The sequence below is a fragment of the Thalassophryne amazonica genome, chromosome 21 (assembly GCF_902500255.1).
Source record: "Thalassophryne amazonica chromosome 21, fThaAma1.1, whole genome shotgun sequence".
Taxonomy (NCBI): domain Eukaryota; kingdom Metazoa; phylum Chordata; class Actinopteri; order Batrachoidiformes; family Batrachoididae; genus Thalassophryne; species Thalassophryne amazonica.
The window spans coordinates 11,341,448-11,356,260 of NC_047123.1; the positions used below are offsets into that span (position 1 = coordinate 11,341,448).

The following is a 14,813-nucleotide window of genomic DNA, read 5'->3' on the forward strand; positions in this document are numbered from 1 at the left end:
TACAAAAAGTCTGCCCATAGGGGAGAAAGCCACAAACCGGGCAACATTGTTGTAAAAAGCCACAAACCGATAGTAGACGAAGGCACAAACTGGAAATGGCACAAAAAAATCTGCCCATAGGGGAAAAAGCCACAAACCGATAGTAGACGAAGCCACAAACTGGAAATGGCACAAAAAAATCTGCCCATAGGAGACAAAGCCACAAACTGGTCAACATTGTCGTAATGGTAGATGAGGGCTCTAAATGACATGGTGAGATGCTAAAGAGCTTTACTCGTTCATGCTTTACTTGGACCTACTACTCTGACCTCTACTGGTGGTTGGCTCTCACTGCGGTATTGTATCACTTCCTGTTCCGGAGCACAGCAGTGTTTAGCTGTATCTGTTAGCTGTTTAATCTGCGCAGTTAGATTGATCTAGATAACTAGAAAACGATTTGTTTCACAGTGTAATCTTCATGTGCCTTAACTAAAGCACTCCCTCTGCTGAATCACCTCTAAATTATTTACACATTATTCACTTTGTGTGTTTTTAGGAATCCGCTAGCTTAGCGCAGCTGCTAGCTCTTAGCCGGTTTAGCATGGCGGCTTCTCCTGTCTCTCCTGCACTTTTCTGCTCTGGGTGTGAAATGTTTAGTTATTCCTCGGCCTCCTTTAGCGGTAATGGTACTTGTAATAAGTGTAGCTTATTCGTAGCTTTGGAGGCCAGGCTGGGCGAATTGGAGACTCGGCTCCGCACCTTGGAAAATTCTACAGCTAGCCAAGCCCCTGTAGTCGGTGTGGACCAAGGTAGCTTAGCCGCCGTTAGTTCCCTTCCAGCAGATCCCGAGCAGCTGGGAAAGCTGGGTGACTGTGAGGAGGAAGCGTAGTCCTAAACAGAAGCCCCGTGTACACCACCAACCCGTTCACATTTCTAACCATTTTTCCCCACTCGGCGACACACCCACCGAGGATCAAACTCTGGTTATTGGCGACTCTGTTGAGCAGGCGACATTGAAGGAAATTTGAAACTGCTGGCTAAGGCCAAGCGTAAATTTGGTAAGATTGTAATTCACGTCGGCAGTAATGACACCCGGTTACGCCAATCGGAGGTCACTAAAATTAACATTGAATCGGTGTGTAACTTTGCAAAAACAATGTCGGACTCTCCTTGAATTGCTGGCTGTCTGAGTGGTGTCCAAAAAATGAGGTGGGCTTCATAGATAATTGGCAAAGCTTCTGGGGAAAACCTGGTCTTGTTAGGAGAGACGGCATCCATCCCACTTTGGATGGAGCAGCTCTCATTTCTAGAAATCTGGCCAATTTTCTTAAATCCTCCAAACCGTGACTATCCAGGGTTGGGACCAGGAAGCAGAGTTGTAGTCTTACACACGTCTCTGCAGCTTCTCTCCCCCTGCCATCCCCTCATTACCCCATCCCCGTAGAGACGGTGCCTGCTGCCAGACCACCAACAACCAGTAAAAATCTATTTAAGCATAAAAACTCAAAAAGAAAAAAATAATATAGCACCTTCAACTGCACCACAGACTAAAACAGTTAAATGTGGTCTATTAAACATTAGATCTCTCTCTTCTAAGTCCCTGTTAGTAAATGATATAATAATGGATCAACATATTGATTTATTCTGCCTTACAGAAACCTGGTTACAGCAGGATGAATATGTTAGTTTAAATGAGTCAACACCCCCGAGTCACACTAACTGCCAGAATGCTCGTAGCACGGGCCGAGGTGGAGGATTAGCAGCAATCTTCCAGTCCAGCTTATTAATTAATCAAAAACCCAGACAGAGCTTTAATTCATTTGAAAGTTTGTCTCTTAGTCTTGTCCATCCAAATTGGAAGTCCCAAAAACCAGTTTTATTTGTTGTTATCTATCGTCCTCCTGGTCGTTACTGTGAGTTTCTCTGTGAATTTTCGGACCTTTTGTCTGACTTAGTGCTTAGCTCTGATAAGATAATTATAGTGGGCGATTTTAACATCCACACAGATGCTGAGAATGACAGCCTCAACACTGCATTTAATCTATTGTTAGACTTGATTGGCTTTGCTCAAAATGTAAATGAGTCCACCCACCACTTTAATCATATCTTAGATCTTGTTCTGACTTATGGTATGGAAATTGAAGACTTAACAGTATTCCCTGAAAACTCCCTTCTGTCTGATCATTTCTTAATAACATTTACATTTACTCTGATGGACTACCCAGCAGTGGGGAATAAGTTTCATTACACTAGAAGTCTTTCAGAAAGCGCTGTAACTAGGTTTAAGGATATGATTCCTTCTTTATGTTCTCTAATGCCATATACCAACACAGTGCAGAGTAGCTACCTAAACTCTGTAAGTGAGATAGAGTATCTCGTCAATAGTTTTACATCCTCATTGAAGACAACTTTGGATGCTGTAGCTCCTCTGAAAAAGAGAGCTTTAAATCAGAAGTGCCTGACTCCGTGGTATAACTCACAAACTCGCAGCTTAAAGCAGATAACCCGTACGTTGGAGAGGAAATGGTGTCTCACTAATTTAGAAGATCTTCACTTAGCCTGGAAAAAGAGTCTGTTGCTCTATAAAAAAGCCCTCCGTAAAGCTAGGACATCTTACTACTCATCACTAATTGAAGAAAGAAGAAAGAACAACCCCAGGTTTCTTTTCAGCACTGTAGCCAGGCTGACAAAGAGTCAGAGCTCTATTGAGCCGAGTATTCCTTTAACTTTAACTAGTAATGACTTCATGACTTTCTTTGCTAATAAAATTTTAACTATTAGAGAAACAATTACTCATAACCATCCCAAAGACGTATCGTTATCTTTGGCTGCTTTCAGTGATGCCGGTATTTGGTTAGACTCTTTCTCTCTGATTGTTCTGAGTTATTTTCATTAGTTACTTCCTCCAAACCATCAACATGTCTATTAGACCCCATTCCTACCAGGCTGCTCAAGGAAGCCCTACCATTAATTAATGCTTCGATCATAAATATGATCAATATATCTTTATTAGTTGGCTATGTACCACAGGCTTTTAAGGTGGCAGTAATTAAACCATTACTTAAAAAGCCATCACTTGACCCAGCTATCTTAGCTAATTATAGGCCAATCTCCAGCCTTCCTTTTCTCTCAAAAATTCTTGAAAGGGTAGTTGTAAAACAGCTAACTGATCATCTGCAGAGGAATGGTCTATTTGAAGAGTTTCAGTCAGGTTTTAGAATTCATCATAGTACAGAAACAGCATTAGTGAAGGTTACAAATGATCTTCTTATGGCCTCAGACAGTGGACTCATCTCTGTGCTTGTTCTGTTAGACCTCAGTGCTGCTTTTGATACTGTTGACCATAAAATTTTATTACAGAGATTAGAGCATGCCATAGGTATTAAAGGCACTGCGCTGCGGTGGTTTGAATCATATTTATCTAATAGATTACAATTTGTTCATGTAAATGGGGAATCTTCTTCACAGACTAAGGTTAATTATGGAGTTCCACAAGGTTCTGTGCTAGGACCAATTTTATTCACTTTATACATGTTTCCCTTAGGCAATATTATTAGACGGCATTGCTTAAATTTTCATTGTTACGCAGATGATACCCAGCTTTATCTATCCATGAAGCCAGAGGACACACACCAATTAGCTAAACTGCAGGATTGTCTTACAGACATAAAGACACGGATGACCTCTAATTTCCTGCTTTTAAACTCAGATAAACTGAAGTTATTGTACTTGGCCCCACAAATCTTAGAAACATGGTGTCTAACCAGATCCTTACTCTGGATGGCATTACCCTGACCTCTAGTAATACTGTGAGAAATCTTGGAGTCATTTTTGATCAGGATATGTCATTCAATGCGCATATTAAACAAATATGTAGGACTGCTTTTTTGCATTTGCGCAATATCTCTAAAATTAGAAAGGTCTTGTCTCAGAGTGATACTGAAAAACTAATTCATGCATTTATTTCCTCTAGGTTGGACTATTGTAATTCATTATTATCAGGTTGTCCTAAAAGTTCCCTGAAAAGCCTTCAGTTAATTCAAAATGCTGCAGCTAGAGTACTAACGGGGACTAGAAGGAGAGAGCATATCTCACCCATATTGGCCTCTCTTCATTGGCTTCCTGTTAATTCTAGAATAGAATTTAAAATTCTTCTTCTTACTTATAAGGTTTTGAATAATCAGGTCCCATCTTATCTTAGGGACCTCATAGTACCATATCACCCCAATAGAGCACTTCGCTCTCAGACTGCAGGCTTACTTGTAGTTCCTAGGGTTTGTAAGAGTAGAATGGGAGGCAGAGCCTTCAGCTTTCAGGCTCCTCTCCTGTGGAACCAGCTCCCAATTCAGATCAGGGAGACAGACACCCTCTCTACTTTTAAGATTAGGGTTAAAACTTTCCTTTTTGCTAAAGCTTATAGTTAGGGCTGGATCAGGTGACCCTGAACCATCCCTTAGTTATGCTGCTATAGACTTAGACTGCTGGGGGGTTCCCATGATGCACTGAGTGTTTCTTTCTGTTATTGCTCTGTATGCACCACTCTGCATTTAATCATTAGTGATTGATCTCTGCTCCCCTCCACAGCATGTCTTTTTCCTGGTTCTCTCCCTCAGCCCCAACCAGTCCCAGCAGAGGACTGCCCCTCCCTGAGCCTGGTTCTGCTGGAGGTTTCTTCCTGTTAAAAGAAAGTTTTTCCTTCCCACTGTTGCCAAGTGCTTGCTCACAGGGGGTCGTTTTGACCGTTGGGGTTTTTTCTGTAATTATTGTATGGCCTTGCCTTACAATATAAAGCGCCTTGGGGCAACTGTTTGTTGTGATTTGGCGCTATATAAATAAAATTGATTTGATTTGCTTTGATGTCCACGACATATACATATTGCTGTAAATAAAACACACTCATAGTATTTCTTTGTTTCAGTTTACCATAATGCAGTGTGTTGCGGTAGTGGAAGTTAGGATTTCCCAGCATGCACTGGTTCGTGTTTGTTGATAAAACTACAAGTTAATGCCGTTTCTCACATGTTATGTGGGTTACATTCATTGCTGTTACTGTTCTGTGTGTCTTTTAAGATGGCTGACTGGGAGTGCCGTGACAAAGAAAATGTACTGTTGGCCTCTTGATGAAACCATCTCAGGGAGGTCTTGTCTGGTCAAAATTGTGTTTTGGGGACCTCATGTGAGTCCATGTGCCACTGAGAGGACACTGGTCGAGTTTCTGGAAAAGACGCCTGCTTGGTATGATAGGGTCACCGACCATTTTCTTGAAAAGGAATGGAGGGCAGAATTGACGTATAAACGATACGATACAATAACTGCCATCCTGTTCAGGGTGTACCCTGCCACTCACCCTATGACTGCTGAGATAGGCTCCAGGCCCCCCTGACCCTTGATTTGAGTAAGTGGGCATAGAAAATGTAGTCAAGGGGAAATTATTGGACTTTTTTTTTAAATACTATACTTGCTAGTTACATTTACAGATGTTGACCAAATTGTTAATTCAGGCAGGGGTGGTGACCAAGTGGTTAGTGTGCTTGGTTTCAGTGCATAAGCTTCCTGGTTCAAACTCGACCCCTGCCACATTTCTCCATATATTGTAGAGATTCGTCAGGAAGGGCATCCGGCATAAAACCTTTGTCAATTCAAAATGCAGATCCATGTTGGATTTGCTGTGGCGACCCAGAGTGAAAACAAGGGAGCAGCCGAAGGCACTTGTTAATATAGATTTTTAAATTACAAAAAATTTACAGTGCATCCTGAAAGTATTTGCAGTGCTTCACTTTTTCCACATTTTATTATGTTACAGCCTTATTCCAAAATGGATGAAATTAATTTTCCCCCCCTCTAAATTGTACACACAATACCCCATAATGACAATGTGAAAAAAGTTTTTAGATTTTTACAAATTTATTAAAAAAAAAAGAAGAAGAAATCACATGTATTTAAGTATTCACAGCCTTTGGAGTCCACCTGGAGTAAGTCCAGTTGATTGGACATGATTTGGAAAGACACACACCTGTCTAAATATAAGGTCCCACAGTTGACAGTGCAAGTCAGAGCACAAACCAAGCATGAAGTGAAAGGAATTGTCTGTAGACCTCTGAGACAGGATTGTCTCAAGGCACAAATTCAGAGAAGGATACAGAATCATTTTTGCTGATTTGAAGGTCCCAGTGAGCACAGTGGCCTCCATCATCCATAAATGAAGAAGTTCAGATCCACCAGGACTCTTCCTAGAGCTGGACGCCCGTCTAAACTGAGTGATCGGTGGAGAAGGGCCTTAGTCAAGGAGGTGACCAAGAAACCGTTGGTCACTCTGTCAGAGTTCTAGCATTCCTCTATGGAGAGAGCAGAACCTTCCAGAAGGACAGCCATCTCTGAAGGAATCCACCAATCAGGCCTATATGGTAGAGTAGCCAAATGGGAGCCATTCTTTCACAAAAGGCACATGGCAGCCCACCTGGACTTTGCCAAAAGGCACCTGAAGGACACTCAGACCATGAGAAACAAAATTCTCTGGTCTGAGACAAAGATTGAACTCTTTGGCATGTATGATAGGTGTCATGTTTGGAGGAAACCAGGCACCATCCCTACAGTGAAGCATGGTGTTGGCAGCATCATGCTGTGGGGATGTTTTTCAGCCACAGGAACTGGGAGACTAGTCAGGATTGAGAGAAAGATGAATGCAGCAATGTACAGGACAATGACCCTAACCACACAGCCAAGATATCATTGGAGTGGCTTCAGGACAACTCTGTGAATGTCCTTGAGTGGTCCAGCCAGAGTCCAGTCTTTAGGATGTGGGAGGAAGCTGGAGCACCCGGAGGGAACCCACGGGGAGAACATGCAAACTCCACACAAAAAGGCCCAGCTGGAAAGTGATCCTGTGGCTTTCTTGTTGTGAGGCAACAGTGATAACTGATTGATTGATTGATAACCACTAAGCCACTGTGCTGCCAGAGTACACTAGAAAAAAAAAAATCAATTGGAATCGCATTTTTATTGTAGTGTTTCCAATGCGTTGGGCACCCAATACATGTTCAAACTTCCTTTGTCCAGAATACGTTAAATAATACCCAGTATGTAAGCCAAGCCGTTTGTCAGTGTTGCCTGTTTTTGGCGTTTAGCAGTCCTTATGTTACGCACCACAAGATGAGGGCTTCCTGCATGAATCCACTGTTCACTTCCGTTTCTATCTGATGATTTATTTTGTCCAAACAGTGTCAAATAAGATCTGATATCTAGTTTAATGTACGTTTATTTGTCAGTCTTGGTTATTTTTGGAATTTAGTAGTTCTCATCTTCTGTAACAGCAAAGGCTGTGGTGTGCACATGTGCTACATGGAGTTCCTGTCAGTAACATATTGAGCTTAAATAGTAGAATGAGAATGTGTCTTTCAGACAAGATTTGTTTATGATAGATCTTTGCAATGTGATTGTTGGTAAATGGATACATTCTAGTTTTAGTTCAGCATAAATGTGTCCCTCGGTTTTGGTGCTCATAGCTCAATACAGAATTGTAATTCTACAGCTGACAAAAATGATAATATTTTACACACATTCCACTACCCCTTATGCTCGGATAATAAAAAGAAGAGGAGAACAAACTTATCAGGCTTTGAGCGACTACAAAGAGCTTTGTACTCATTTTAAAATCACCAGAAAGCTGGCACAGCAAACAAGTCAGCCGTGCATGACATCTCTCAGCTTTTACTTGTTTATGCATAGAATTACCTGTGAATGTGTGTGTTGGCGGTTGAAGAGCTCCTGCAGCATTTCATCTTTCTTTCTGTCTTCTTTTTCCTGACTGACTGGAACAGGCTGATCTGGCAGGAGACATTGTTGGACAGCTTGCTGAATCTTGCCGCTACTCCCAAAGGTTTGCTGCTGCTGCAGCAGACAGGAGCCCTTAATGAGTGCGTCTCCTGTATGTTCTCTCACTTCACCAGAAAGCAACAGGTAATAATGAATGCTGCTCATTGTATGTCATGCGTCATCTTCTGCATTGTACACAGACAGTGTGAACATTTTTATCTTGAACTTTGCCATCGCCTTAAAATATCTATGATGAGTTGCCCGTCCTTTCAGCCTTTATTGATCCACTTCAAGCTTGTTGGATAAGTGGGATGTCAATGAACGAAGAGTTCAGAATAGATCCTATGAACAAATTCGTATCATCAGCAATATGTTTCAGATGTTACCGTAATGTCCAAGATAGTCTCGTTACCACAAGTGCACTATGGGCCCATTCAGATGATGATCTCCGTGAAATGCCAGAGAAGACTCCAGATTTCCTGTCTAAAATGCAGGTCAACGTAGATCAGAGGAGGGTGACGTTGTACTTGCGGAGCTCGATGTTTGGTGACGGTCCACAGACTTACTACAAGGGCATAGTTCATCTTTCACTATCACAGGGCAAATGCATTGGTAGTGCATCCCACAGAGCAGTAGCATAGCTTGGTGGAGCTGATCGATGAGTCATCATTTAAGTCACGTGATGTTCAGTAGCTTATATAAATTCAGCGCAACTCTGCTGTTGTGTCATTTGCTACGGATGCGTTCTCAAGATAGGTTCTATATATTTCTTCATGGCCAAGGGATCCAGAGGAGGTGATGCATCCAGTCAAGCCACTGACGTTAGTCGGCAGAGGCTGGCGGAGGGGAACGGAGCAGTAATGGCGGACTAAGGTCACGGGACAGTACCGGTGTCGCCGACCGAACTGCCCCCCCCCCCCAAGAATCGGTCCTCCCTGCCTTCACTGCGGCTGGGTCAGCAGCAGTTATTACCTTGTTTCTGCTTAAAACGATCATTTCCACATAAATTCAGCATTATTCCATAATAAAAGACGGGGGACCGATCAGAGCGCCACAGCAGCACGTCTGAGTCTGACTCTATGAGTCTGACTCATTACACCCAAAGCGATCAAAGGGAATAATGTGAGTATTAACCATCAGATGACAAAGTAAAACCTCTTAAATCATTCTAAAGTCAGTTTTAAGTAGAAACGAGCGGATAATCGGTGAATCGCTGCTGACACTCCGAAATGAGGCATGCGCAATTAAAGCAGGGCGGATTGAATTTAGGGGGAAACCATTCGGTCGGCGACACTTGAACTCTTGATCAGTTTTTGCATTAACAACGAAGATTTTAAGCGTGTTGAAACCATGATGAACATCAAAATTGTCTGATTGACGTCCACTTAGCTCCTGCGGAGTCTGATGGATATCGATGTTGGTCGACGTTAATCAACTGCAATCATCAGCGTGTGAATGGGCCATGTGCAACTGGAGATTTGTAAAAATAAGGTTTGAGTTTGTTCAAAACTATAAGATGTTCACTCTGGTTTGCTCCTTCCTAACCAGGTGATTGTAATCATGAGTGGGAATAAAATCAATATCCACGAAAGGCTGAGTCTTTAATTCTCTGGGGTCGACGCCGTCGTATACGACGGCTAAGACCAAGCTTTACTAAATTATAAATAACTTTTTAATGATATGAGATAGAAACTTACTTTTTTTGCTGAAAAGTTAACTCCGCGGACTTTCGAGCCAGCCATCGGCCATCTTTGTACTCCTCATAGAAGCTGTGTGATGACGTGCACAATGTGAGTGTCCAGTCAGAATTGGTTCACCGTCACATGGTTTTCCAGACTCTAATCGTAGGGCAGATTTACCTCACGTGAAAAGCCAAAGATCGTTTTCAGGGGTGATATGTTACTAGTTGGCCGTTTGAATATCACCCTGGGTGCTCCAATGAGTACATCCAGTGCACCCTGCACCATTACACACAGCGATCAGTGAAAGCAGACAGAGAGCCTCTGATGACAATCTCACGTGCTCAAACAAAGAGTGTGTAACTATCAGGATTGCTCCACTAGTCCAAGTAGTCCAAATACTGCCCTTGGACCCCAGAAGGTTAAGTAGTAAAAGTGGGCGGGGGATGTCTAATTTGTCAAGATGCTTCAGAAAATTACTGAAATGTTTAAAAAGAATGTTAACGTGAGAAAGATTGGTAGGGATTTGTATATTTATCACTCTACAGTGCATAATATCTTTAATCAATACAAGGAGTCTGGAGTGTTTTCAGTAGATATGATCATCTTACGTGAAACCTGGTTGAAGCCTAATGTCCCCCTGCCTTTAAAAAATAAATCCTGCTCTCCTAAAGGAACATTTAGTCATGTTCCCCATGACACCAAGCAAGGTGGAGGCATTGCTTTAAGGCGCTTCACACAAGTAAGGTCTAACCTTACCAACCCCCAGAGCAATATTCAAACCAATTCAAAGTAATATTCCAACCAATTTTGACAGAAATCCAGCCAGGTAGTTTTGAGTTATTTTGTCCATGGACATGCACACACAGGTTGTGAAAACAATAACTGGCCGCCGCTTGCCCAACGTGCAAGGTAACAATATAAAGCAAGAAAAACATCCTGAGCAAAGCTGATGAGCCGAGACAATTGTCATACATGTGCAGTTCATTATCTCATTTTCTTATTGTATACACACATATATTCATAATACCCTATCCTGCAGATCGTAATCCATCTTTAAAACCTATAATTCATCATCATTAGTTAATGGAATCTCAGTTCCTAATTCATGGTAGGAGAGATGTGGTCCACTTTTGCTTTTGTTTATGTCCACAGTGTGTTCAGCCTTCGTTGGTAGCCTGTGTAATTACAGTATAATGCTCCTTCCACACTGTGGTAAATTTGTCAGTCTCTGCTCTGCATATGCCTGACATACACATCATTTTAGACACAGTCTTATCACCAGCCATAGCTAATCCACAACGGCTATAATTTACTACCTTTGTTTACACATTTGTGTAATTTGATTTTCCAATTTTGGCTTTTCACGTCAATTATACAATGCAATTATACTTTGCTTATTTTAGGCAGTGAGACGGCGGTGGTGTGTACCTGCACCCACAAAAATCAATTTGCAATTTCTTCTCTCTGTCCCTTTTTCTTAATCGAGTATGTTATATGTTGCCTATTTAGGATGCTTTCAGCATAATGAATAACACTTTTGCTTTCCACTCACAACATGCTGGTGGGCACTGAAAATGCACTCTGTGAAACTTTTTTATTATCGACAAAACTCTAAGTTGATATTAAGTTTTAATAAGTGACACTTTTTTGATCCTTGTGACATCATGCACTGTTTGTCCATAGAGCACAAAATCATCTTGTCCTTAATGTGCATGTGTATGGGTGGCATTGTTGGGCCAACAGTCATAAAAACCATAATGTTTGAAAACCATCGATTATTGTCTTTACAGATTTGTCGGAACAATCATCGAAAGTTTGACATTGATTGTCTTTGAGTATACTGTCTATATCAGAGGCTGTGTGTGTGTCCCCGTAGGTGAGCCGCAGTGAGAAGTTTGGATATGGGGTGATTTTAGCACAGTTAGGCGCCACTGCTCCAGGAGTGGCGGCCTTGCACTATTCAGGTATACATGCCTTTACATACCGTGCACACAACATTGTGAGCCGTGTTGCTTGTTGGAGTCATCTACATACAACAGATAGTGAGGTACAATTTCAACTATATAATAAGATCGACAGTCAGAAATCTCAAACCAAAAATAATGATGGAACTGTTGTTTCAAATTTTTGCTTGACTAGGCTTTGACTAGAAAGGCAGACAAAATGTGATATCTTATTCGATCAAGACCAATTTTTCTTCTGCTCCTTAAACATTAAAATCTCTACTTAAAAAAATCATTACTCAAACATTTTTACACAGTTTTACGTGTTCATTAATGATTGTGGCTTAAACAAAAAAAGCACAAACGTCTGATGGTTCACACAGTGAAAACACATTTTATATGTTTCAATGAGTGTAACATGTTCATGTGAAAATTACTTTAAAGTAAAATAATAAACAGGTATTTGACTTACGTGTGCAGCAGAACAGAAAAAATAAATGGAGCTGTCTTTAGTGCCACATGTTTTACTAGAACATCGAGAGCTGTTGTGAGCTCTGCAGGTGCACTGAAACCATGATTGATTTTTCGCATCAATGGATATTTCTTATTATTTTTCATTGGTGTTTTTAAAAACGTATGGCTAGCCTGGCATCCACATCAATCCACAAAGCCAACTGCATGTCGATGTCATTTGTATCTAATGGGACTGTAGGTTTAAAGTTGGTCCAAAAAGAAAAACACTTCAGTCAAGCACAAAGCAGGAAAAACGTAAAAAAAAAAACTCAAAACGGAAAATACTGGGCAGGGTTTTCTCAAACGAGAGGCTGGATCAAGCTGGGCCGAACTCCAGGAGAAAAATGATAGAGGAAATATAGTCATGAGGAGAGGCTAGAACTCGGAGTTTAATCAAGATGTTCTGGTGGAAAGACAATGTCCTAATAAAGGGCTTGGGAAAATTGACGTGGTTGACACGTAGCCAGAGAATGAAGTGAGGTAATCAAGGTGACACAGAGTGTGACTCTGTCCCTATTCAGCGGCTGTACACTTTTAAGGCTGTACATTTTGGCTGTTTGTCATAAATAGTGCAGCTAGGCTGTCCCATTTTGAAGGTTGACTTATGGAGCCATCTTTCTACCAAAAACAAAGGATACAACATAATCCCATGAGTCATTGCATGATATATCCTCCTGACTACCAGGACACACACACACACACACGCATATATACAGTAGTGTTCAGAATAATAGTAGTGCTATGTGACTAAAAAGATTAATCCAGGTTTTCAGTATATTTCTCATTGTTACATGGTAACAAGGTACCAGTAGATTCAGTAGATTCTCACAAATCCAACAAGACCAAGCATTCATGATATGCACACTCTTAAGGCTATGAAATTGGGCTATTAGTAAAAACAAAAAGTAGAAAAGGGGGTGTTCACAATAATAGTAGTGTGGTATTCAGTCAGTGAGTTTCTCAGTTTTGTGGAACAAACAGGTGTGAATCAGGTGTCCCCTATTTAAGGATGAAGCCAGCACCTGTTGAACATGCTTTTCTCTTTGAAAGCCTGAGGAAAATGAGACGTTCAAGACGTTGTTCAGAAGAACAGCGTAGTTTGATTAAAAAGTTGGTTGGAGAGGGGAAAACAAAAAATTATAGGCTGTTCATCTACAATGATCTCCAGTGCTTTAAAATGGACAAAAAACAGAGACGTGTGGAAGAAAACGGAAAACAACCATTAAAATGGATAGAAGAATAACCAGAATGGCAAAGGCTCACCCATTGATCAGCTCCAGGATGATCAAAGACAGTCTGGAGTTACCTGTAAGTGCTGTGACAGTTAGAAGACGCCTGTGTGAAGCTAATTTATTTGCAAGAATCCCCCGCAAAGTCCCTCTGTTAAATAAAAGACATGTGCAGAAGAGGTTACAATTTGCCAAAGAACACATCAACTGGCCTAAAGAGAAATGGAGGAATATTTTGTGGACTGATGAGAGTAAAATTGTTCTTTTTGGGTCCAAGGGCTGCAGACAGTTTGTGAGACGACCCCCAAACTCTGAATTCAAGCCACAGGTCACAGTGAAGACAGTGAAGCATGGTGGTGCAAACATCATGATATGGGCATGTTTCTCCTTCTATGGTGTTGGGCCTATATATCGCATACCAGGTATCATGGATCAGTTTGGATATGTCAAAATACTTGAAGAGGTCATGTTGCCTTATGCTGAAGAGGACATGCCCTTGAAATGGGTGTTTCAAGAAGACAGTTACCCCAAGCACACTAGTAACCGAGCAAAATCTTGGTTCAAAACCAACAAAATTAATGCCTCGCAGATGTGAAGAAATCATGAAAAACTGTGGTGTGTATATATATATATATATATATAAATTTCAACAAATGGCTCCATATGTACAATTGTAAATAAACATAAAGCATAAATAAGTACAAAAAAAAATAATTACTAAACTACGGATTACACCCGCTATGCTGAATTGGCGCGTGAGGTTGAGGAGAATGTAATGATGCAACAGCCAAACCCCCGATGGGCTAAACCGTTTCATTTCAGAACAGTTTGTTCCATCCTCTGATGTGTCTGAAGGACTGAAGCCTGACGTATTTTGTGGGACACAAACCTTAGAAGGGTGAAAACCCTGAATTAGGGGACAGCCTGTTACTACGTTTCCAGTTGCACATTGTTCACACTTTGTGTAAGAACCACATATGTGACTCTGGTATGTGACTTATCATGTTGTAGGTTTCATACGGACACTGGTGATCGAGTTGTGGGCGGCTCTGGAATGCGGCACTGATGACGTCAGTGTGGTCTATCCCAAGCCTACGCCCATGGACCCCATCGACAGGAGCTGCCTCAAGGTGCGTTCACTATATTAGGTTCTGACCAAACAGGATCCCAGTGAATGTGATAGAAATTTACAATAGCAGCTATTTCTGTGTTTTTGTAAAATTGTGCAGTTTCAAATTAAAGCTGTTCACAATAACACGGCACAGTAGGTCTGAACTATGATGATGGATTTTAGACTAGATATTAAACAAGTGCAGGAGTTGTTGATACCCCTATCACACTAGAGGCTGAATCAGCCGGAATGCCATCCGAAGGAAAATTCGCCGTACATTCCGGAACAGTTGAGGTGCATTCGAATACCTCAGACTGCAATCTGAGTACGTTCCAAACAGTCGGGCAAATTCCTGTGGCCGGCGCGAATGTTTAGCTCATATTCAGAACATCTGAGGTGCAATCGAGGTGGAAAAATATCATAGTGCAGTGGAGGTGGACTCTAACTGGATTCAGATGTCATTCAAAATCCAGCAGAGACACACAGCAGGTCTTCAAAAGATAGCGGACCACAGCGCTCGCTCTGCCACGCCCCTCCCCTGTCA

General features: G+C 41.5%; 1 protein-coding gene across 1 annotated transcript in view; it reads left to right on the forward strand.

Annotated features, from left to right (window-relative positions):
- tbc1d32 (TBC1 domain family, member 32) overlaps positions 1-14,813 on the forward strand; it is a 344,636-nt gene that overhangs the window by 121,098 nt on the left and 208,725 nt on the right. Inside the window, 3 exon segments of the mRNA XM_034162816.1 lie at positions 7,797-7,935; positions 11,350-11,437; positions 14,170-14,288. Coding sequence (XP_034018707.1) covers positions 7,797-7,935; positions 11,350-11,437; positions 14,170-14,288 — 346 coding nt within the window.